The 23,818-nt window shown below is 39.2% G+C and overlaps 1 protein-coding gene and 1 long non-coding RNA gene across 6 annotated transcripts in view; one reads left to right on the plus strand and one right to left on the minus strand.

The window, feature by feature from the left end:
- LOC127470054 (uncharacterized) overlaps positions 1-2,217 on the minus strand; it is a 9,183-nt gene extending 6,966 nt beyond the window's left edge. The window contains exon 1 of the long non-coding RNA XR_007904154.1: positions 2,088-2,217. This is a non-coding gene — a long non-coding RNA (uncharacterized LOC127470054). The remainder of the gene's footprint in view (positions 1-2,087) is intronic.
- LOC127470052 (Y+L amino acid transporter 2-like) lies at positions 896-21,917 on the plus strand. 5 transcript variants are annotated; one of them, XM_051785108.1, is made up of 12 exons: positions 1,326-1,394; positions 2,137-2,178; positions 2,636-2,768; positions 6,285-6,802; positions 9,918-10,043; positions 13,162-13,306; positions 14,192-14,315; positions 15,045-15,148; positions 15,459-15,555; positions 16,490-16,639; positions 18,882-19,065; positions 19,770-21,917. In XM_051785108.1, exons 4-12 carry the CDS (start codon positions 6,301-6,303, stop codon positions 19,859-19,861), a joined length of 1,524 nt encoding a protein of 507 aa, XP_051641068.1. In that variant the 5' UTR covers positions 1,326-1,394; positions 2,137-2,178; positions 2,636-2,768; positions 6,285-6,300; the 3' UTR covers positions 19,862-21,917. The 5 variants fall into 5 exon arrangements, with proteins under 5 accessions (XP_051641067.1, XP_051641070.1, XP_051641066.1 ...); XM_051785107.1 differs by lacking the exons at positions 2,137-2,178; positions 2,636-2,768 and adding an exon at positions 5,821-6,104 and having other exon boundaries at positions 896-1,394; XM_051785110.1 differs by lacking the exons at positions 2,137-2,178; positions 2,636-2,768 and adding an exon at positions 5,824-6,104 and having other exon boundaries at positions 896-1,394.
- The last annotated feature ends 1,901 nt before the right edge of the window (positions 21,918-23,818 follow it).

Consider the following 23,818-nt stretch of genomic DNA (forward strand, 5'->3'; position numbering starts at 1 on the left):
CACTTCTTTATGTTATCCATCCTGCTTACTTAAAATGTAAGATTAAGTGTAATCCTCCTTGGCAAAGGTACTAGATTTTGTGTTCACAGAAGAAATGTTCAAGAAAGAAATGTTTTTCATGCGCAGTGCATGCTTTATGATTGCTCAGTGTTGATTTATGTGCTGTTCCTGTAAATCTGTGGCTAATGTCCAGTAGGATGTATCCATGAGGGTCACACCAATAGTAATATGGGATGCATTCATAAAGAAAACATTGTTTTTCACATTCCAACATGCAGCTTCTACAGAATTAAAGGGCTGAGGCTGCTTCAGGAGGGAGATATGTGAACAATATAAAGGTGGTATGATAACTGAGTCCCTCAGCATAACACACAATCAGAAAACAAGTTTTGTGCCTGAAATCAGAAACAGGACAAACTCAAGTTCAAATTTCAGAGCGAAAGTAATTATGCATTCTTGAAAATATGCATTCTGGGGTTTAGGCTATAGTTTGTTAACATTGCCCTGGCAAAAAAAAATTTAAGATGAGAGGGGCCCAAATTAAGGAACATGGCACTCAGACCCTCTGTTTTTCCAGCAAAGAACAACATCCCTGCAAAGCAATCCTGTTACCAAAACATTTCTTGCTATATTATAATGTACATAACGACAGACTTGCAGGCATCTGGAGTTGTGCAATCTCTTCTGGCAGACTTAGAGAGCTCCCATCCTTCATTGATACAGCAGATTGAAAGCTGTTTATTCAAAATATTTGTCATGCACCTGCTTTTGAGTAGGGTTTTAAGAAAGCACAGCCATTTCTGTGTAAACATTAACTGTATACCTGTCTTGGTCTGTCACGAAAAGCATGTTTGTACAAGATGTTACTTTAAAAAGAAGGAATAGGAGGAGCACTGGCTTACGATAGGAATATTTGTGTTGTTTTTATTATTCCTTTGCGTCACCATGGGTTGCAGAATGGAATGTACAAAATAATGCAGTGCTCCTGCTTGTTTTCTTGTTAGACTGCTGAGGCTCACTGGAGAGACCTCTGTGCTTGAATTCAATTATTTCACTTTCCTGTGTGGATTAGTGATCCACTCTGCTGAAGACCTGTTGTCTGGTGCCTCAACTCCAGTGACTTAAGACTCTTCACCTGCTAGATCAGCTCCTTCCAGATGCCCTTTGGCACATGAGTGCAAATTTTTTGCCTTACTACTGTGTTCTTCATGGAAAAGAAAAATCCAAGATTAGTGCTCTTGCATTCATTAACTTTTTGCTCTGCTCAGAAGACTTTATTTTCTGGATGTTTACTTGTTTCCTTAGATATTGTGCCGTGTACCATACTGGATTTGCAAAAGTATGTCATAGACGGTGCAACACACTGTTTCAGAAGACAAAGCTGAATACATTGGGTAAGTAATTTTTTTCCTTGCTTATTTTTATCTTAGATATTTTTAAAGCTTAATTAATTAAGATCTTAACACCAGATCAGCCTGTTTTGTGTCTTGTGCATCATGTCATAAATTATTACGAAAGCCACAGATCTATAATTCTGAAGTTAAGAAAAATAATTGAGTTGATAAATATTTAGCAATTCGTAGATTAAACTTAAAGAAAATATGTTAAAAAAAGAACAAACCAAAACCCAGAAAAATGTTAGGTTTTTGAAATGAAATAATACCTATGATTTTCATTTAACTACCACTCTTTGCTGGTCTCCCCTCTCTGAAAGTCTTTCTGATTTGGCAAGTTGTGCCACCAGAATAAACATCTTTGCGTAGTGTTAGTAAAAGTCTCATTGTAGCTTTCTGAATCAACAGGAAAGAATTACACTGCATTTGTTTCACATTAACATCTGGCAAAGTGCTATTCTTGGTTTCAGACGTGGATGAAGGACTTTTATTTTCCCAACCTTCCTTTTGTCTTATTCTATCATAACTTCCTAAGGAATAGAGAGCAGCAGCTGCCTGCTTCTGCCTGCTACTGACCTCAGCTGAGGTTATTTGGAGAAAACACATTACAAGAGAGCCTTTCTTGAAAGCTCTCATTGATTTTAGTCTTCATGCTACTGTAATAAAAATAGCAGCTAGAGAGTGTTAACTTACCCGTCCTGGTGAAACAGACGTGTTTATTTAGAGCACTGGTCTCTTACAGCAGTCTTCTGCTAAAGGAAGCAGGCGTATCACCTACCCTCTGGTAAGCTGCTACCTTCTCCTTTTAATACCTTTCTTAGATTCGGGCTACAGTAGCTTCTCTCTCAGATATCCTCTGTGATTTGCTTTGGGGTGGGAATGCTATGCTGGGGGCAAGTGTTTGCAGCTGTTTCATTTAGCCTGCTCTGGCCTCTGAGCCACATTGGCAAGTTGATGCCTGTCTGAGTCTCAGATTTCCAGAGAGCAGTAGCTCTTTCTGCTAGTCATAGTCCATGGGGACCAAGAAAGTAGGGACCTTCCTTCATGTCAAAAAACTTTTATGCCTTGCTCTTCAGCCTTCATATTTAAGAGCTACTAAAATACCTGTACTTATATTTTTGATGCCATTCAGTTTTATTATTGCAGTAGGGTTAGCCCTTAAACATTCAAAGACGTTAGAGCAGAATGAAAAGGACCTCAGTGTTTTTATTAGTGCATAAATTAAATCTTTCTGTTCTCAGGAAGCTCCTCTGAATGACAGAAGATTCACGGTAAAGATTTCTTACCTATTATAATACAGGATTTAACAACTGAAAATGGCCATCCTCCTGTAAGAAATCAACTTGTTACAGCTCTCACTGTTGTCCCCAGCAAGTAAGCTCTCCCAGACTGTAGTTTTTACTGGCTCTCACTTGGATTCTGTGCACCCTCAAAAGGTGACCTACAAATGCCCAAATGATAGAGAAGAGCTACTGAAGCATTCTTGAACAGCTAGGCTTCTCAGCTTAAACTTTTTGGCACCAGTGAGAGACAGAAGCAGCAGTGGTTAAGGAAAGACTGATTGTGGCACTTCGTGCCATGGTCTAGTTGACAATGTGGTGTTAGGTCATGGAGCGGATGCAATGATGGCAGAGGTCTTTTCCAAGCTAATGGGTTCTGTGAATTGAATTGATTCTGTGATAGTCCCAGAAAGGGAAGATGGTGGCATGAGGATGAAGTAACAGTGATGAGAGTAGGGCAGGACTACAGGCCAGGTTTAGTAGGACCAAAATAGCAGAAGCTATAAATGAGATAAATGGTGAGACTGTGGCAACAGACATTGGGCAAATCCTGGAATTGTTTCAATCACTGTCTGGATGTAACAGCACATTTGACAAAAAATATTCTTCTTTTGCTATTACACAAAAAGATCTGTACAGTAGACTATTTCCTATATTCTCCTAATTTTCTTGATAGCATAAAGACTTTGCTGAGCCTTACCCTAGGACAAGTCATGACTTCATTCTAGACCTAGCCTAGCATGAAGACTTGTCCTAGCCTAGCATGAGTCTTGCCTCAGTCAAACAAACCTTGTTTAATTAAGGAAGACATTATCCTAAATAAAGAAATCAGTGACAGCTTCAACATTGTGATGCCACTGAATGAAATTAGTGTACTGTCAAAGCTAATGGGAATACTGTTGTTGGCTTGGGTGGGGAAGGGACAGAGAAAGGCTGTTTAAAATATTTTATTCTAAAATTGCTACTTTCTTTCAGACTTTCAGCTGATATAAATTGAGATAACTTAATTAAAGTGAAGCTACACATTTTGGTTATGGAAACTGAATCTCTTATCCTTTGATTCTCAGGGTATACCTATTTGTGGACTTAGTTCAGGGTATGGTTAAAAGTTTTGCTAATGTGACATCTCTCAAAAGTACAGAATTTTGAAATGGTTTCATTCACAGTCACTTATTTATAAAAGAAATATTTCCCTACACAGCTCTAGTTACGCATTTTTAGCAATCTGAAATAGTCTTTTGTTAGCACAAGAGATATGAGAAAAATACACAAAACATTGTGTTACTTAAGAAAATAACTTTACCTTTGTGCTGTCATGAAAGCTACAGATCATAATAGTGCTACTAGACTTTAGTAGCATTGCCAGTTTAAATGCTCAAATTCCTTTAGCTACCAGGACTAGGCATCAAAGTTCAGGTCTGATACCACATGCACAAGTTACCTGTACTAGTGACAACCTACCAATTACTTGATGTATCCTTTTTTACATAAAAATGACATTATCTCATTTATTAGTGAGACTTCATTTCAGGAAAACTGATATTCATTGGTTTTGATCACTACTTGCATAGCTCCACATTCACATCACCTGGGGAACAACTGTATTTTAAATTCTCGCAGCATTTGAACTGTACCCACTTAAATATTTGTACATTTTGGCTCACAGGCAAAGCTTACTTTTTTTTTTTTTAATTCTACAAAAAAAATCCTAGATCAGGCATAAAAAGCACAAGATGATTTTTAACTAGCTCTGCTGACAAAGTGGTATTAATAGAGAGCTCTGCCCAGATTTCTAGCATGCTGCTGTCCTGATGAGCTCTCTGGACAGCTGCCATCACAAGAGGGTTTTCTGCCAACATTTCACATACCCATGGAGACTAAATACTGAGACAGAGGTTCTGGAAGTATTGGCTTGTATTTCAGAGCAGTAGTGTGACTTTTCCCTTCTTTGTGTCACACACAAGGAAACTGGGAATGCTTATCAGGAATTTAAGGGAGATACATGACTGGTGTTTTTGATGCTTGAAATTCCTCCCTGCAAACCAGGATGATGTTTTTTATTTATAGGGGGACAAAATGAGAAGTAAGAGGAGTCACCTCTATGTGTGAGGAGGAGATCAGGAAAAACGTGGGAGACTGCAGTCATGCTTGAACACTTACGTCAAGAGTTAATATTTAACTCTATTCCAGTGTTCCTGCAGTTAAAAAACGTGCCAATGGGATGAGAAAAGCCTTTAGAGAGAGTTTGGCATTTTTTAATATTTAATACTTATCAGGCCTCATTTGTTGTTTAATCAGTTAGGAAACTGAGTTGCATCAAAAAAGCTGGGAAAGAACACAGAATTATGAGATATTCAGGGCTGCTAAAACAGACGTACTTTACAAAGGAAGCAAACCTTACAGGAAGTTTGGGGAGGGCAGGTTGTTTTAAACTGGCCATTGACCCACACTTTAAAGAAATACATTTGTGAATCAAATGTAATGTATAAATGTAATGCTTAAGCATTTGTAATCAGATGTTTTTTGCCAGTGTTGCATGGATGACCTTTGTTCTATTCAGAGAATTTGGCTTTAGGTCATAGGATTTTGAGGAAGTTTTCTTTGGAAGTGTTTTAGAGTGTGTGTGGAGGTAGGAAGGGAATGAGAAATAAATTTCTTTTGAGACAGGCACCAAAAATTAGCCATTGTTCTAAGCGTTATTATAAGTCAGCAGGACACAAGAACTGAGACAGTCACTGCAGTCCTGGTGTCCTCATCCCTAAGGACCTCAAACTCCAAGCAGTGCAATGTGTGCACAAGGCCAATTATCGATGCAGTTATGCAGTAAGGTCGTTTATCCCAGCTCCCAGCATATTTGGATCTTGCCCTGCGAGCACCAGTGGGATGCTTTTATAGTCATGTTTTGTTGAACTCTTATACAGAAGTGTTCCAGGGATAGGGTGTTCAAAACTCAATTCATGTGCATGCTAGTGTCTTCTAGAAAGTCAAGTGAGGTTAATAACTAAACAAGCTACATTATTCACTGCAGCAGCAATCTCACCTCTAGGAGCAGCTAAAACTCTTCTCTTTATGCTCATATTAACATTTCCCTTGTGACATCAGAGGTTTTGAGTATCTTTTTCTGTCTTTTCTCTTGTGTTCCTCAGCAGATAGTGTTCAAGTGGATGCGATTTGATGAAACAAATAATAATGAAATAAAGTTCTTTCTGGGATGAGATTTAAATTTAGGGAGAGTATTCCTATAGAGGACGCTCCAGCTGTATTAGGACGTGTTTCCAGGGGTACAGTGTCTCCTTCTTCCCTGAAATATCTTCAGTAATGTAACATAAAATTACAACTCAAGACAAATAATAAAAGTGAACTGAGAGTTAACAAAAGCTTCAGGATCTATAACCAAGGAACAGTGGCCTCACATTTATCCATTAAAAAGGTATGGAACAGTGAAAGGTAGTGAACAGAAGTTCACTAATTTGTGTGTTTCCTGAACTACAAGATAAAAGCAGGCAAAATAATTGTTCTTTGTACTGTTTATGCCTTGTATGCTAATTATCTTATCCATGTCTCTGATGTCATGTGCATTACAGAAGATGTTCTCTCCTCTTGTTTTCAGGTAATGTGATTTGAAGATGCCAGCCCCCTGGCAAATATGCTGTGATAAAAAATCCAGAACTAAGAATGGAAAAGCTGAAATGGACCATATGGCAGAGGCGACTGAAAAAATGCAGATGAAAAAAGAAATCACATTACTAAATGGAGTTTCTTTAATTGTAGGGAATATGATTGGCTCTGGGATATTTGTATCACCCAGAGGTGTTTTAATGTACAGCGCTTCCTATGGACTCTCACTGCTCATCTGGGCGCTTGGTGGGTTATTTTCGCTGTTTGGAGCTTTGTGTTACGTCGAACTGGGAACATCCATTGTGAAGTCTGGAGGCAGTTATGCCTACATCCTGGAAGCATTTGGTGGCATTGTGGCCTTCATCAGACTCTGGTCTTCCTTGCTAATTATCGAACCAACAACTCAGGCAGTGATAGCAATCACATTTGCCAACTATATTGTTCAACCAATTTTTCCTCATTGTGAGCCGCCATATGATGCAGTCAGGTTGATTGCAGCTGCATGTGTATGTAAGTAAAGTTGTGATTGCTGGAAGTTAAGAGCTATAATTGTAGGTGCCCAGGTGAATTTCTATTTCTTTGCCTTCTGTGAAAAATAATTATTACCTACCTAAAACATGTTGTTAGGAACTAATAATCTTGTATTCAGATGTATTGTATTTGGGGCTGGGATTACTAGAGGGGAGAGGAGAATTACAACAATGTGGCTCAGGGAAGTTATGGCTGCTGATTCAAGATATATGTATCTCTATGGTTCATTGACCTAACTGGCAGCCCACATTTGGTCCATGCTTTCTCTCCTATATTTCTTGCAAATCACAAAAAATGAACATTCATGTGGAATTACAAATACTCTGCCTAACAGCATTGTCTGTAGAGAAGTTGTGTAGTGTAGTCAGACACTCCACAAGCTCCAATCCACTTCATCTTGACTGTATGTCTTGGGTGAGCACAGGGATAAGCAAAGCCATCCTCCAGTAAGTAGACTGTACTCAGATTCTGTTCTTATAAACATGGATTTTCAAGCTAGGGTGTGTGTTCCTTTGAACCTGTGCTGTAGCTTGTGCTTTTAAAAATGGTTTTAAATTGTACAGCTCAACAAAACTTCCAAAAAAGATAGGTAGTTTTAATTTAAGATAAAATAATGTATACTGACAATTCTGGAAAAGTGTTTTCTCTGTAGCCCTGACACACTAGTGTGGTGCAGGGGAAGTTCACCTCTAAAAAAAAGGTCCATGGTATAAGTTGAGGCCATCATGGCAACTCAGCAGTCTAAAAAGTAACTAACCCTGTTCCAAATTACTTTATCAGCTGAAATTCTGCACTTGCACAGGAAAGCAGTTATTTATTAGATCAAAATTTCTTTCCTCGGTGTTCTATGTAGCCCTCATGAAACCCTAACACTTAGGAATAGTCTTCAAATGCTGACGTTTCTCTAATGTTTCACTTTTCTTAGTTATTCTTACTGTAGTCTTGATGTGAATCAACTGTGTGCTTTCTGGTATCTCTGATTTCTGAGCTGACTTACGTGTGTTCAGATTCCTCAAGTGATCATGAATCTGATCTTCTCTAACAGTGGGAGGGACTTCGCTCCTATTGACTAAATCCCTAAAGAGCTGGAAGTTTGCTTTCCTAAAATTCAGGGTCCTGACTTAACTCTTCACCTGACACATATCCCTCAGGACTGCAAACTCCACCAATGCATGATCACTGCAGCCCAGGCTGCCCCCAATCTTGATGTCCCCAATTCACTCACTTATCTTGGTGACTGTCAGGTCAAGTATGACATCCCATCTGGTAGGGCTGTCTGTTACCTGACTTATGACGTTATCCTCCATGCATTCCAGGAGTCTCCTGGATTGCCTACAGCTCATGTTGCTGCTTTCCCAGCAGATGTTGGGGTGGTTGAAGTCCCCCAGCAGGACAAGAATGCCTACAGGAGTGCAATGCCTCCTGTAGCTGGAGCAAGAAGGCTTTGTGATAGGCTCCCCTCGATGGCAGGTGGTCTGTAGCAGACAGCAGCCACAAGGTTCCTTTTGTTGCCTCAGTCTCTGATTCTTACCCTTAAGCTTTCAACCTGTTTTTGGCTATTTTTCAGACAGCTCTTCACACACTATCCATTTCTTGATGTAGAGGACAACCTCTCTTCCTCTACAGACTTTACTAGAGCAAGGTTAGTCATTCTATACAGACATGTTTAAAATTATAATTGAACATGACACTAGGCATGAACAACCATTGTATAATCTATTAAGTCTTTTTGTTACCAAAATAAAGATAAAAAATTTTGTGATATGAAGGATATAAAGAATTTTTACCTTTTGTATGTGTCACATTAAAAGGGGCAGAAAAGAATAATTTTCTGTCCAACCTGTCTTAATTTATTTTTTGTCTATTAGTGTCTCCCCCAGGAGATCAAAGCCTTTTAATGTCCAAAACAGTCTGTTAGTGTCTCACTTAATGAGACCATTCGCTTAACAGATTTGCTGAGATGGACAAAACATTTGATACCTTTTTATATAAGGACTACACCTAATAGTGACGGAAAAACCCCTCAGCAGGTTTCTCCTGTGAGTTATTTGGCTGTCGAGAAAACCATCAGCACCTAAAAACAGTCTATCTAACAGTTCATGAAATAACATCTTTATTAATACAAATTTGTGACAATTTATTGTGTCTGGAATAGGGTCTAACTGCAAAAATTACACTTAAACTATATAGTAATAATAATAAAAAGCATAGGCACACGTGCTAAAGCAAAAGCAGCTTACAAAGAAGTAAAACAACTTACACTGAATACTAATGCTGCAAAACCTAAGCAGAAACTCTAAAGCAAAAGCCACTTACAAACTTAAAGGAAAAACTAAAAATACTATGCAGCAAAATTAAGCTCTAGTTATTTAGAAGCAAGTAATTAGCATGCATAAGATACATCTCACCTTCCAGGTGTCCCCAGAAGTGGAAGGAGAAAGGGTAACTTAGTTACCTCTGCAGAGTTAATGGAATTTCTCCCCCATTTTTGCTTAGGTCCAATCTATTTTTATACCTTTTTTCTTTAGGCAGTTTTAGTGGTGGTAGTCAATAAACTAATTTTGAGGTGATAGCCAGATGACATAGGCTCAAGGGTCATCTTCCTGTGTTTCTGTCTGGCAGAATGCTTTGGAAAAAAGGCCTGCTATCTCCATATCACTCCTTTCTTAGTTTAATCTTCTTATCACTTTCTGGGAATGTCTTCCCAGGTGCTGGAGTTTCCTGGGAAGCCACCAGGAGACTTTTTTCTCTGTTTGTGTGGCCTTTCTATCACCTTACAGCATGTGAGCAACTCTGTTGACTTCAATAAAGTTTAAATATTATCTAAAAGTAGCAAGAGTTAGTCCTAAAATTCAAAACCCAATGTGTTTTGTCTTACCTACTGTCATGAAAACAGAATCTTTCAGAAAATCATTGTGTAAATCTTAAACCAGGTATTTCATCTTAACAAATGTAGGTGGTCCTAAAGGGGTGAAATTTGAGTCAATTTTACTCCTTGAAAGAGGGGTGGCATCTAGAAGGGTGAATTTAAAATATAACTTCAATGATGTAAAACATCCAGTGCTCCTTTCATGCATATTTTTCTTCTCTGCAGGTTCCTTAACATTTATTAATTGTGTTAATGTGAAGTGGGGAACCCGTGTGCAAGATGTTTTCACATATGCAAAAGTTATGGCTCTTATCTTGGTGATATCTGTTGGCCTTTATAAAATTGGTAAAGGTAAGAATAAATTGCACTTACTTGAATTCTATGAAACGAACCATAAATGAGTTTCAAAATCCATGCAGGGAAATCAGACTTCCTAAGACCTATGTGTGAAGCCTTGTTTATTCTGGAAAAAAAAAAGTCTGCCATAGGAAGATCAGAGGATTTTTATGGCTTGTTAAGCAATAGAGGGTTAGTTATTCTTCTATCCATTGACAGCCAAGTCCTGTGTTGCTTGGAACAGCAAACAGCAACTGCTAACTAGTTTAAAGTCAGCCTCAGTGTCTCTGACTCATGCATTGCTACCTATCCTGTGACAGGACAGCACAACAGAGTTTGCATTGCTCCTCACACCTCCCCCCACCACCACACTCCCCCAGCCCCCACACACAGCCCTGCCCCAGAGCACCCTGCCAGGGGAGGGGACCAGGGAGGGGGTAAATCATTGGTGAGATCTGTGGGAGGGCATGGTTGTTCAACAAGGGAGAAGACTGTAATAGTGCAGTTCTGTGAATCACTGAGGCATTGTGTTAATATAAGGCATCACAGGACAGATGAGCCACCTCCTGTCAGCAGTAACTGGACTGAACTGAATGCACTGAAAAGCTGGAGAGTAGTTTATTCCAGTAATACATCTGATCTTTGTATATGACAATAGATCTGATTTTATTAATTTGTACCTGTGGTACAGTGAAGTCTCTTCGAATTCTAGCTCTGCTGCTTAGGTTACTAAGGTTTCTTCATTTTAATTTCCTTTGAAATTCTTAAATTGTATCTTTATTCAGTTGAAATAAAAATGGTTTCCCCTTCTCAGTTTAGGAATTATCTTTTTCTCCTGCTAAACTAGCTTATATACCTAATGAGCATACTTGCTTTTCCATGTTTGCTGGCCTTTCCTTGGCTGCAGTTGTACCAGCTGTTCCACTGTAAAGCTACACCAGATTTTGAGAAGGCTTTTTTGTTTAGTCATTATCTGTGCATGTCAGTTGTCACTGGTTGGTTCAAGTCTAAAGAATCCTAGAAACTGAACCCAGTCCTAAGGGCAGGAACATCAAGATGAAGAAAAACATTGCTTAAGGGCCAAGTTGTGTGAAGGAGTAGTTCCCTTCATAAAACTGCTGCAGTTTTACAAATGTGTGAGTCTGTGATGTCACCTCTGTATCAGCTTTGCCACTGCTCTCAAATCATCTCCTTCAAAATTCCCAGCCTGCTGTGGTGTGCTTTTTGGCCCAGGGACTGTTCCCTCTGGTCCCACATCCACACAGCCCACTGTGTTTCATCTGCATTGCTTTGAGGGGTCAGGGAGGGTAAAAGTGGAAAGGAAACATGATTGCGAGGAACACAAAATGCTGAGAGCTTTTAGTGGTAGTAAAGGTCTCATCTCTGCTTTGTTTAAGCAGAACCAAGCACTTAAATACAGGAAGAACAGGGAGGAGGAATGATGTAGACTTCTGGAGGAAGCCGTGATCAGGTCGATGACTCTTTTAAACTCAGCAACTGTTTTAATGATGTTTTAGCCCTGCTGTATTCCTTCTTTATGAAGTGCTTGGATACACTTCTTAGGTTAAAAGACTCTCAATGTATCTGAATTTGAATATCAACTATCTTTAAAAAAAAAACAACCTTGCAACCATTTTCTTCCTCAAAGTGTGTGTACATCTCATAATTTCCTTTCTTTGGTTTGAACAGTCTCCTGGTAGTGACTGCTTCAAGGACTGAATTGCCAGAGGGCGAAGTGCTTCAATTTTACAATAAAGGCCTTACTTCCTTTCCTAATTGGGTTTTCAGCATGTTTCTGTCTTCCTTAATATTTAACCCACTTCCATTTCCATTAGGTAGTTGACTTTCCTTCTGCAAACTGAGTAAGGCCTTTCTTCCCCTTTTCAGAATGGCAGTGAAGGCTCACGCAGTTTCATTAACATTTCATCTATTTTGCAGCATTCTACAGGTTTGTCATCTCAACTGATTGTGCTAAATTAGAGGATAATTTTGACAGGAAAGATATTTTAAGTCTTGTCTCTTAATTTTCGGAAACACCTTTATGGGGCAGAGCATCCCACTGAGAACCATGCCTCCAGGAGGTCCCACTCCAGTGGCCACTGATTCACCTGGTGAAAACTAAAGTACAGCTATTAGGAAGAAATATGAGACAGATTCAGGAACTGAAATTGGGTTTCCCCAGTACCTCTGCCTGGCTGACAGTGTACTTCATGCCCTCAGTATTGTTCCCTCCTTCAGTAGACTTGTCAGTAATGCCATGAGATGAAGACTCCATTAATTCTTGTCAAATTACACAAGTCATCCAAATAACAAACATGGGAAAATTTGTTCTACTCTCTCCCTGTACAAGTGTAGTTCTCTGAATGTCTGACAGAAATTCTCCTGTTTGTCGATTAAAAATGTAAGCTGTGGACTTTTAGATAGAGTAATAAAACCTTGATGCAAGGGGATTTTATTTCCTTTTGGTTAGCTGAGACTTTCAGTGTATCACAGAATCACAGAATATGCTGAGTTAGAAGGAACCCACAAGGACCATTGAGTCCAACTCCTGGCCCTGTGCAGGACAGCCCCAAGAGTCACACCATGTGCCTGAGAGTATCATCCAAATGCTTCTTGAACTTCAACAGGCTTGGTGCTGTGACCACTTCCCTGGGGAGCCTGTTCCAGTGCCCAACCACCCTCTGAGTGAAGAACCTTTTTCTAATATCCAACCTAAACCTCCCCTGACACAACTTCAGGCCATTCCCTTGGATCCTGTCACTGGTCACCATAGAGAAGAGATGAGTGTCTGTCCCTCCTCCTCACCTTATGAGGAAGTTGTAACTGCAATGAGGTCTCCCCTCAGACTCCTCCAGGCTGAACAGACCAAGTGACGTCAGTCACTCCTCAAACAGCTTCCCCTCAAGGCCCTTCACCATCTTTGTTGCCCTCCTTTGGATGATCCCTAATAGCTCAATATCTTTTTTATATTGTGGTGCCCAAAACTGCACACAATATTCACGGTGAGGTTGCACCAGTGCAGAGCAGAGCAAGACAATCCCCTCCTTTGACCGGCTGGTGATGCTTTGCCTGATGCACCGTAAGTCGTAATCCTTGAAACGTAACAGGCAATTGGCGCCTGCCGTTTGTACAGGGGAAACAGAAAACCTGAGAGCTCCGTTCGAGGGCTCAGCAACCAACCCAGGGATGATCGCCCTGGCTCTCTACTCTGCCCTCTTCTCCTACTCAGGATGGGACACGCTCAACTACGTCACTGAGGAAATGCAGAACCCCGAGAGGTAAACATATGGTTTTGCTTTGAATCTCTGACGGGTGATGGCAGGGCAAGCCACTCTGTATTTGTTTCTGATTGGAAACTAGTCAAACTATTTTCTCTGCAAAATCCTTGTTCTTTTCAAACAAAGGAATGAGAACTCTTTCTGGTTATTGTGCTCAGTCATCAGTTGTATCGCACTAATAAATCACTTGCCTTTACATATTTTACACCGTACACTTCAGACTAGAATTTTTCAATGGGGAGAACAAACCCCTGCTGAAAGCAGGGAAAAGCATGGATCCGTATAGCCCTCTAAAATTCCCTACTTCTTTTCAGTTGGACAGAACAATTATTTTCCCAGGACTGGTTTTGCCACCGGTAGAGTAAGACTGTGTCAGGTTTATGACTTTTATAAGCTAATCTTCAGCACTACTGTTTGTGGGCAAATACCATCTCCTCCCCTCTGTAGGGATGTCAGCCCTGTGGGAGTTGTATGTTTCACCTACTCAAGCTGATATAGTCCAGCTGGTCTTGGGACATGCATAGGTTGTAAGTCAGGAAAAAATGCCACAGTCAAGAAAATACCTAAGTGTGAATTTAAATTTCATTGTTCAGGTGCTCTCTTAAATTGCTTCATATAAAAGACAGTATATTAAATTTACATGTATGAGTACATTTTCTTTTTCTCTAAACCTTGTGACAGACCCACAAGCAACAAACTAAGCTGCTTATGGAATTGCTCCACACATGGCTGCATATTATTTTGTAACCCTGTGATTACAAAATGATGGATTACAAGCTGTGGTGGAGGTATCCACTGACAAACGTTTGAATCTGGAAATAATCTTCTATTTAAGTCTTTCTTATTTAAAGAATATGAAGTAATTTTTCCATTTTCCTTTTGCAGGAATCTACCTCTTTCTATTGCAATTTCAATGCCTATTGTGGCTATTATTTACTTGTTGACTAATATAGCGTACTACGTAGTGTTGGACATGTCAGATCTGCTCACAAGTGATGCAGTGGCTGTGGTAAGTTGGGAAAAATAACTAAAACAAAAGACACTGCAGAAAAATCTCAGGTAGCATACTTCTTGGCAAATTGAAATAACAACAGTTGAAATAATTTCACGCTGAACGCTTCTGCTTTGGTTAAAACACTTTTTTCCATGTAAGAGTACCAGTGTATTAGAAGGTGCATGTCAAGAATGTATCCAGTAAATCTGCTCTTGTATACTCTGTAAATCATGCTCTTAACAGTACATCATTAGAAGGATGCTTTTGCCAGGATCAGACAGAGAAAGAGCTACAGAAAGTCTGAGTAGTTGGAGAACCAAGGTTTTTTGTTATCATTCTAATGTGCAGTGTGTGATGCAGACCCACAGCAATATTTTCAACACAAAAATATTACTGAAATGCTTTCTTAAAACCTTATTAATATTATACAGAAGTAAAATGAAAATTCACGGATTATTACAGCTGGGATTTGTCAGAATAGATTAAAGCCAATACATCTTCTTTTCCCTTATTGACTTGATCTACACTTAGAATTTTTTTTAATCTTTTTTTAATATAGCTACCATTTTTATTTTGATACTGATCAGCTTTTCCAAATTCTAACTTCCCAAATCATTATTGGGTGTCATAAGAAAGCATGGGCTATGAGACGACATTTGAGATGGTTTGTTTTCATGAGTTTCTTAGGATTGTCCATATGCTTAACGTAATACGCCTCACCGTTATTTTTGTCTTCTGTTACAGACATTTGGCAATGAAACCCTTAGTCATGCTAAGTGGATAATTCCTATAGCAGTGGCCATGTCTTGCTATAGCGGCTTAAACTCGTCAATTATCGCAGCATCTCGGTATGAAATACAAGATTTATTTTAAATAATTGAATAGGAATAATTTGTTATTAACCTGCATTCTTTATTACTGCATGGGAGAAGTGATGCAGTTAATTTTTGCCATGTCAAGTTGTTTATTTATGATGGAGGAGTTGTTACGATCCCATAGGTCTTCTCATGACCAGCACCATTTGATAAACTAAAGCCACTTGAGATGAGAGCAGCATGTATGGCAGAGTAATGAAAGAATTATTTCTTTGTTTTGTCAGAAAGCAACAAGCTATTCCTTGGCTCTCTGTCTGGTTGAGTTTTCTTATTTGTTTTTTAGGCTTTTTTATGTTGGAGCCAGGGAAGGACACCTCCCTGTCAGCCTGAGCTTGATTCATATAAAGTGCTTCACACCAGTCCCTGCTCTCCTCTTCAATGTAAGTAACAGCCCAGCCTTGAGCAGGCAGGGTTCAGACCCAGGGGTAAAACACCTCACTGCTGCCCAGTGCTCTCACAGGCATCTCCTGTGCTGGACACATCTTCTGAAAATGTCCAAAAGTCACTGAAGGGGTGGGGATGGTGTTATTTTGCCTGATAGGGTTTTTTTCAGTGGAAAGAGAATGGCTTGATTCACTTGCCAAACAATATTAGTGAGAAGTACAATACCATTACTGAGAAAACAAAGAATGGCTAAATATGTAATGGTATAGACAGGAGCTGTTTAAGTCTGTTTAAGGCTTTATGTGAGCTTTCAGTGTCACTGGAGGAGAATATAGCAGGAACATCTCTCAGACCCTGCCATAGGCTCATATTCTATGGCTCTAGTTATAACAGAAGTGACAAAGCACCTAAAATTAAATTTCTACCATTGGATGCCTATTGCCATTTCCTGCTGTCACTATATAAATGAGTCTTGTGACACAAAATTGAGGGACGAAAAGTTATAGAATTGGTGTAAATGATTTTCATAAATAAAAAAACTTTGCTTTCAAACTGAAGCCAACCATAACAGCAGAGTAAGCCTCTACATACTGAGAGCTTCTTGGTAGCCTTCTCCATACTGCAGCAGAGTCTGGGACTCCTCACCTGGCCTTCTTGGGAGAGTTGCCTACTGGTGCTGAAACATAACTTCACAGACTCAACACCTCTTCAGCCAAATGTGTTGTTTAACATAGCCAAAATGCTATGTTTAACAAAGAGATGCCAGCATGTTTCACACGGCATATTTGGAGATTTCTCAAGAGTTTCAGTACATCTTCCTTGCGAGGACTTGATCTCCTAAGTCCAGACAAATATGTTGGAAACAGGCCAGTTTATAATTTTACTCTCTTTATTTTCACATTAAATGTTCTTTGCTTTTATTATCCCTAGGGCTTAATGACTTTGCTTTATCTCCTTGTGGAAGATGTTTTCCTCCTCATTAATTACTACTGCTTCAACTACTGGCTCTTTGTGGGTCTGTCTATTGCAGGACTAATATATTTGAGATATACTCAGCCACATAGACCACGACCTATTAAAGTAAGTAAACAAGAGAGGAACCAAGCCCTAAAAGCCAGCTAATGCACGCATTTATGTGATCTTTAATACCACAACCACAACATTACCAGTTACATCATAGGCTATTTATAAGCCATAGAAATTCTTACAAAATAGAAGATGAAGGAGCAAAACCAATTTGAGTTTCCACAAGAACCTCTGTCCGGTACTTTTGCTGTTATATTTACCATTTGGTTTTCTTTCATTCAAACTGATAAATATTTTTATTTCAAAATAAATAATAAATAAATAAATATCTGGGGTTCTTAGCCTGTGCTGGAAGAATAGCAGACCTCAGTAGAGCTAGTGATGGAGGCTCCAGAGAGGTTAACACTCTGATCAAACTTACATGATTTAACAAACTCAGTAAAATCCCTCCAAAGCCCATAAATGTCCACAATTCTCACACAGAAGTTCGAAAGCTCACATAGAAGTTCAAAAGCTTAAATAGTCAAATATATTTTGATTGTTCCCTCCCATTGCATAGTGGTCATAGACAGCAAAATGCAAGTTTAATGATTAGAAGAGCATTTAATTATCAGTTAGGAGAGGGAGACAGCACCGAAACAGTCTAAAACTTGTTTCTAGTTTTAATCCAATGGTTGTCCAGGAGGCAAGGATGGAAACACACAGCTTCCCGAAGGCACATAAAACCATGCACTGGCTCCTGTTTGTTGGCTCCATGACCTGCATTTTGACTCTGCATTAATACAGTAAAAATTAAGAGAATTATAAATTCACACTCAACCTAAACATATATTCCTTATCACTCTCTCTTGCTACTCCTGCATCATTTTTACGAACACTTTTTTTTACATTTAAGTGTAACATCCTTATTAATTAAAAAAAAAAAAGTGGTTCAAACAACTAAGAGCCTACTGCTGGAAAAGTTTCCAGTCTTCCAGAGCAGACCAAATTTTTCTGAAGCATGTTCACATTTAATTTTCATACTATCCCCCAGACTATGTGGAAGATAAAGATAAAATCTTGCCTTAGTGGTAGTTTTGTTTCTGATTCTACTAAAACAAGGATTACAGTCAGATTATAGATAATGACTGTTTAATTCCTGTCAGCATTTGCCATCTTAGTCAACACCACACCACCATATACACTTTTTCCTATTCTGAAATGTAGCAACTTACATTTTTAACCTTTATAAGCAAAGAGAAGTAATTATACCAGTGAATTCTCAGAAGCTTCAGCTAGTATTCAAATGTCAACTCCTGGACTCTTGAGAAGGTTCACTACCCCAGACAGTGAAAAAAAATTTAGTGAAAAATAAATTCATGAAGAGGTTATTGCAACTTCCATAGAATCATAGGGAATGTTAAGGGTTGAAAAGGACCTTAAAGATCATCTAGTCCCAACAACCCCTGCCATGGCCGGGGGCACCCCTCACTAGACCGGGTTGCTCAAGGGCTTATCCAGCCTGGCTTTGAACGCTGGTCACCCACAACCTTCCTGGGCAACCTGTTCCAGTGTCTCACCACCCTCACAGTAAAGAATTTCTTTCTAATATCTAGTCTAAATTTCCCCACTTTCAGTTTGTACCCATTTGTACCCATTACTCCTTGTTCTATTGCTGCAGTTCCTGACAAAGTGTCCCTCTCCAACTTCCCTGTAGGCCCCCTTCACATACTGGAAGGTTACTATCAGGTCTCCACTCAACCTTCTCTTCTCCAGGCTGAACAGCCCCAACTTTCTCAGCCTGTCTTCATAGGGAAGGTGTTCCAATCATCTTACCAACTTCATGGCCCAACTTTCCTTATTTGTGGTATAATATCTGTTAAATGCCCACACAAAAGGGTTGTAGATCAGTCCATTAGTTCTATAGCACCAAGATGGTCATTGAAAGTCTAGCTGAGTTAGTTCCAAATCAAAATTACCCTTAAAAATTTGCAACTGAAGTTAGAGGGAAAACTACCTATTACTGCTCAGTTTGAAAGCACTGCTTTCAAAGGTTGATCTTTTACTAATTGAAAGGAACTGAGCTTGTGCAGGCCTGAAAAAAAAAATGGTCAGATAGGTGTGGTATAAGAGGTTCTCAGCAGTGCTCTTTGCTAGCTTACAAAAGCTAACAAATTGTGCTGACTGTAAGCAGTCAAAAGATTCAGTACATACTTTTATTATTGACATGTCTAACTTCAATCTGCAAAGCTTGGCATTTTTGTAATAGAGTATTTATTTGCATCTTTTAATTATTTTTTTTTTTTTGTCTCCACAGCTTAGCCTCTTCTTCCCTATAGTATACTGTTTATGTTCCCTTTTCCTGGTCTTAGTTCCTCTCTACAGTGACACAATCAATTCCCTTATTGGTGTTGGTATTGCCCTCTCAGGCATTCCTGCATATTATTTGGGAGTCTATCTGCCAGTTGAAAAACGACCCAAATGTCTACAGTGGCTCTCTGGTAAGCAAGATCATCCTGTCCTACTCACTGTGACAAAACCTTGGTCAGAAGAAAGAAAGAATAATTTTTCTTAAAGTCCTTTTTCTAGTTTTGCTATGCTTTTGGATGTGGCATGTCATCTGCTTCATCACATGGTCTTGAAAACAAAGCCATGCATACTTGTACAAACCAGTTCAATATGCGGATGTTATATGATCATCTGATACCTGTGGTGTTGAGCTATTTCAATATGTTGGCTCAATAAAAGCCGTGTAGGATTGTGAATACTAAATGAGTGCTTTTTAATACCCTGGAAGGCAGATATACCAGGATACCGTTGCTTCCCTTTCTATCCAAGGAATGGAACATCGAAGTCAGAGGAGTCCATGAATTTTCATAAACAGTGAAATAATTAATTATTGACCTGAAGGGTATTGACTCCTCAAATTCAGGCAGTCTTGAAAAGCAAAACTTTAATGTTTTTATTCACTTTGAACTCATCTATCATTCTGACAATTCAATAAAAATGTTGATGAAAGTCTGATTAAACAAGACTTTCAGTTTAATTACTGAACTTTTCTTATTTATCTGCAACATGATTAATTCAATTGAATCAGGTGTTTTAAGATTTTCCTAATATCATTGTAATGCTTTCAAATCCTCAAAATCGATATATTTGTCTAAGATCTAATATAACTTTGTCTTTTTCATTTTTACTATTGCAGCTACAACAACAAAGTATTTTCAGATGCTCTTCTACTGTGCTCTGTCAGACCTGGACATAGATGTGGAACCTACAGCAGCTAAGAGTAAATAGAGTTGCCTTGACATTGAGAGTTGGGCCATGACATCTCCTCCTTGGAGCAATTTTTATCATCTGAAGTTCTCCCCATGTGTTCAGTCATACTAAAGCACTAATCACTGTACTGTGCATCAGTTTGATGTCAATTAAGTTTTGCTTGTTAGCAAATTAGACTAATTCAGTCTTCTGAAATGGAAAAGACAATAACTGTTAAAAAAAAAAAGCTGTCAGCCTTGCAACCTAGAACACAAAAACAGGTGCTCCAGCTCAAATATGGTTTGTTGATATGCAGTGCCATTCGTAATCCTTGTTGGCAAGTCATAGTTCCTTTCTGTATTTATTTTTGCATGTAACCTACATTGTTTCTAATTTGAATTTCATCATTCCTCTTCAACTAAGGTAGTTTAATCTTATACAGGTCCCTGTAGCTTGTAGAATTATCGTGTTTCATTGTCTGCTCAGAGAAAGAGCAATGGAATAGGCAATTGTTGCTACTTACACCTCTCTTCATTCCCATCTCACACTATAAGGTCAGCTGCAGGATTGTAATTTCAGGCATCTCCAACATTGTGTTTGCTGATAGGGCTCCTATGAAATCTACTATTTGCGTTTCAAAGCCATCTGCAGTGGCAGCTTCCTTTGGGCAAGGTTTTCTTTCAATACAAAGTTTGAACAATGAAAATGCAATTAATTAAGGTAAACGTGAAGATAATAGAGATGCATGTTTTGCTTTTTGGAAGCCACTGTTTTCGAGCACTAAAATCAGTTAGGTATCACACCTACAAAACAGAAAGAGAAAAGAAGACCTGGGATGTAGCTGCAGCTCAGAACATGCCCATGTACTCTTCACACACAACACGTCTCTGTCACAGTATAGCACCACTGTGCTCCTGCTCTATGACTGTGCAGAAATATTGCATTTTCACTCCATGTCTTACGAAGCGCTGGTTAGTGACAGAGCTGTGGTCCCAGACTGTATCAGGGCACAGAGACAGTACAAACCCTACAAGCCGGTACCAAACTAAACGTGACAGTCTTTGCCTCCACGGAGTTCAGTCATGCTTGATGCTGAGCCACGTGTCACACCAAGACACCTGAGGTGATGTCTCAGGTGGTAACAGATAGCAGCGTTACAGGTAGTGTAATAAGAGTATGGACTAAGACCACGTCCATACAAAATTCTGAGCTGAGAAACTTCTTTTGTTGTCTGTTCTTTGCTAAAATCTGTTTTTGTTTGTATCTGTGTATCAGGTTTGGCTGAGATGGAGTTCATTTTCCCCAGAGCAGCCCCCACAGTGCTGTACTTTGCATTGGTAGCTAGAAACATGTTGATAACACACCTGTGTTTTGGCTACTACTGAGCACAGCGTCAGCACTGTCTCCCCAGCATTCCACCCCACATCAGTAGGCTGGGGGTGGGCAGGATCTTGGGAGTGGACACAGCTAGAATAGCTGACCCAAATTGACCAAAAGGATATTCCATACCATGTGACATAAGCTCAGATATAAAAGCTAAGAAAAGAAGCAGGAAAGGGGGGCATTAGTTATTTACAAAGTTTGCCTTCCAGAGCAACTGCTATGTGTGCTGAAGTCCTGCTTCCCAGGAAGTGGCCGGACATCACTTGCTGATGGGAAGTAGAGGATAAAATTATTTTTCTCACTCTTTGTTTGTGCACATTTGCTTTAGCAAACTGCTTTATCTCAACTTTCAAGTTGTTTTCCATCTTATTTTCTCTCCCATGTCCAGCTGAGAAGGGGGAGTGATAGAGCAACTTGCTAGGCACCTGGCATCCAACCAAGGTCAACCCACCACAGCCTGTTAAATTTCTGGGTATGACTCACAAGCCTTCACTTTCTTTCTGGACAGAAGGAAAGCAGTAGTCAGATGCAAGGTTATAAATGTAAATAAAGTCATTGAAATTCTCCATGGACATTGGAATCTCAGATTAATGTGCTTGTTGATTTTTCACTTCTTACAAATAATACATGTAAGTTATTGCCAAATATCTAAAGTAAGTCATAGATGTTGCAAGTGTTTAAACAAATAAACATTTGAGCCTTGTTGAATGCTGTAGTTGTGTGGTTTTAAAGCATAAAAATAGTACTGTGAAAGAAATTTGCCCTGCCTTACATCTCTCAAGTTGTTTTGCCAGGAGAGCAGTGAGACACTAAGACTCTTATTTGTGTTCTCTGTCACACAATAAAATAAGCATTTATGGAAGGCAAAATTTTGAGTTGCTCTCAGATGGGACATATGAGCAATTCAAACACTTTCTTGCTCTAAGAGTTAACACTGTTTTTTACATTATTCACAGATACTCAATTATGCAGTGAGACAATAAACAGTTTTGCTTTTTCAAAGACAAGTCTTAGCACCTAGGCTAAGTATCTCATCCTTACATTACATAGGACATCTGGTTTGCCTACTGACATGTCTGTGGTGGAAGGGACTTGCATATGGATAACACTGGAAGCCTCTGAAAGATGCAGCCCATCGAGGTGAAGGCTGCACCGCAAAGAATAACGGGAGCCTGGCAGGCCACAGGGACAAGAGACCCTGGCAAATAGCCCATATGCAGAGCTGGGGAAGGGTCTTTCAGGGGAAAAAGCTGGGGCAATACAGTACTTGAGGGTAATACTAGCTCTTCTTTAGGAATTAGGAAAATACCATTCTTGCTTTTTACAAAGCATCACAGTTCTTTGAATAAAAGCAGGAGAAGAGAATCGGTATCAGATTCAATTTCTGTGTCAGCAAAGGAAAGCAGAAGCTGTTGTTGACAGAGGAAAGACTATCAGCCATAGCAAGTGTGAAGATGTCTGGGCTTTGCATGAGCCTGAAGAGCTGTAAGAGCAGTTGTGTGTTCCCTGGATACAGAGGTAAGGAAATGCTTTCAGGTAGGATGAGGATATTGAAATGTGAAGCAACCTGAGAGACACAAGACCTGGCACTGGGACAGGTCACAGCTCTGTTACAGGATGAAGTGCCTTCAGTACACGTGAGACTTGAAACTGAAGACATTTCCTAAATACTTTTTCTTGAAATTTATGCTCACTGTGTAACAGGAGCTTCAGAAGTATTATTGCACCATCTTTCAATCTGTATTACTAGATTTGTCAATTCCCTGTTCTGATAAGCTATCAGGTTTTACAAATCTTCCCATTTTCTTCTGCAGGACTGATTTTTTTTACTTATGAGAAGTGGCAGCCAAGAAACTATGTGAAGTGTATTTTGCAAGTGGCTCAACAGCTCTAAAAAAATAAAAAATAAGTGAATATGGGAAATAAAATGCAACCCTAAGTATGATGCCCTAAATACTCCCCACAGTAAGGAGAGAATTAATTTCTTTGTCTTTTACATCAAGAACCTAGATAATTACTACAAAAAATTATAAATACTTTTTTAGGAACACACATTTAATGTAATGGATGTCACTAAAAGACATGAAAGATGAGCTACTGAAAGGTCTGGCTACCTTGAAAGGTCAATATTAGAGTCAAAGGATTGGAGTGGAATTTTGGTTACATGATCATGGATTTGAAACAGGAGAGATCAACATTAAAGCAAACGATCTTCTTGTGAAGAAGATATGAGAATGAATTGGTTCATGCCACAATTCTATAAGAAAACTACAGTAGAAATTAGTAGGTTTTTAAGCAGCTGTTCACCCAAAATGTGCTGTCTATCAAGTGACAGAACTGAATACAGTTCAGCATACAAAGAGATCAATGCAGCAATATATTTGCGTAATGCTCAGAAATGTTCATTTCATAGAGCCAAAAACAACTGTGAGCCACACCTGCTGGAGGGAGGGAAGGCAAAAAGAGTTTACACTGGAAGAAAACCCTCTTGGTGATGTTTAAGAACACGCTACCTATATGCAGATACTAGGGGAAAAAAAAAAAAAAAAGAAAAAAAGAAAGGAACAAGCACTGTTTTAAAACTGTGATAAATCCTTCCATCCTTCCTCTATA

Source organism: Manacus candei, unplaced genomic scaffold, assembly GCF_025592945.1.
Source record: "Manacus candei isolate 608988 ecotype Guabito, Panama unplaced genomic scaffold, ASM2559294v1 h1tg000019l, whole genome shotgun sequence".
NCBI classification, from domain to species: Eukaryota; Metazoa; Chordata; class Aves; order Passeriformes; family Pipridae; genus Manacus; species Manacus candei.

Bases quoted from the DNA above. Each gene is read 5' to 3' on its own strand.
- LOC127470052 (XM_051785107.1), top strand. From the start codon at position 6,301: ATGCCAGCCCCCTGGCAAATATGCTGTGATAAAAAATCCAGAACTAAG. The intron at 14,316-15,044 runs GTAAGTTGGGAA...CTTCTGTTACAG, and splicing joins CAAGTGATGCAGTGGCTGTG to ACATTTGGCAATGAAACCCT. The intron at 15,149-15,458 runs GTATGAAATACA...TTTGTTTTTTAG, and splicing joins TCAATTATCGCAGCATCTCG to GCTTTTTTATGTTGGAGCCA.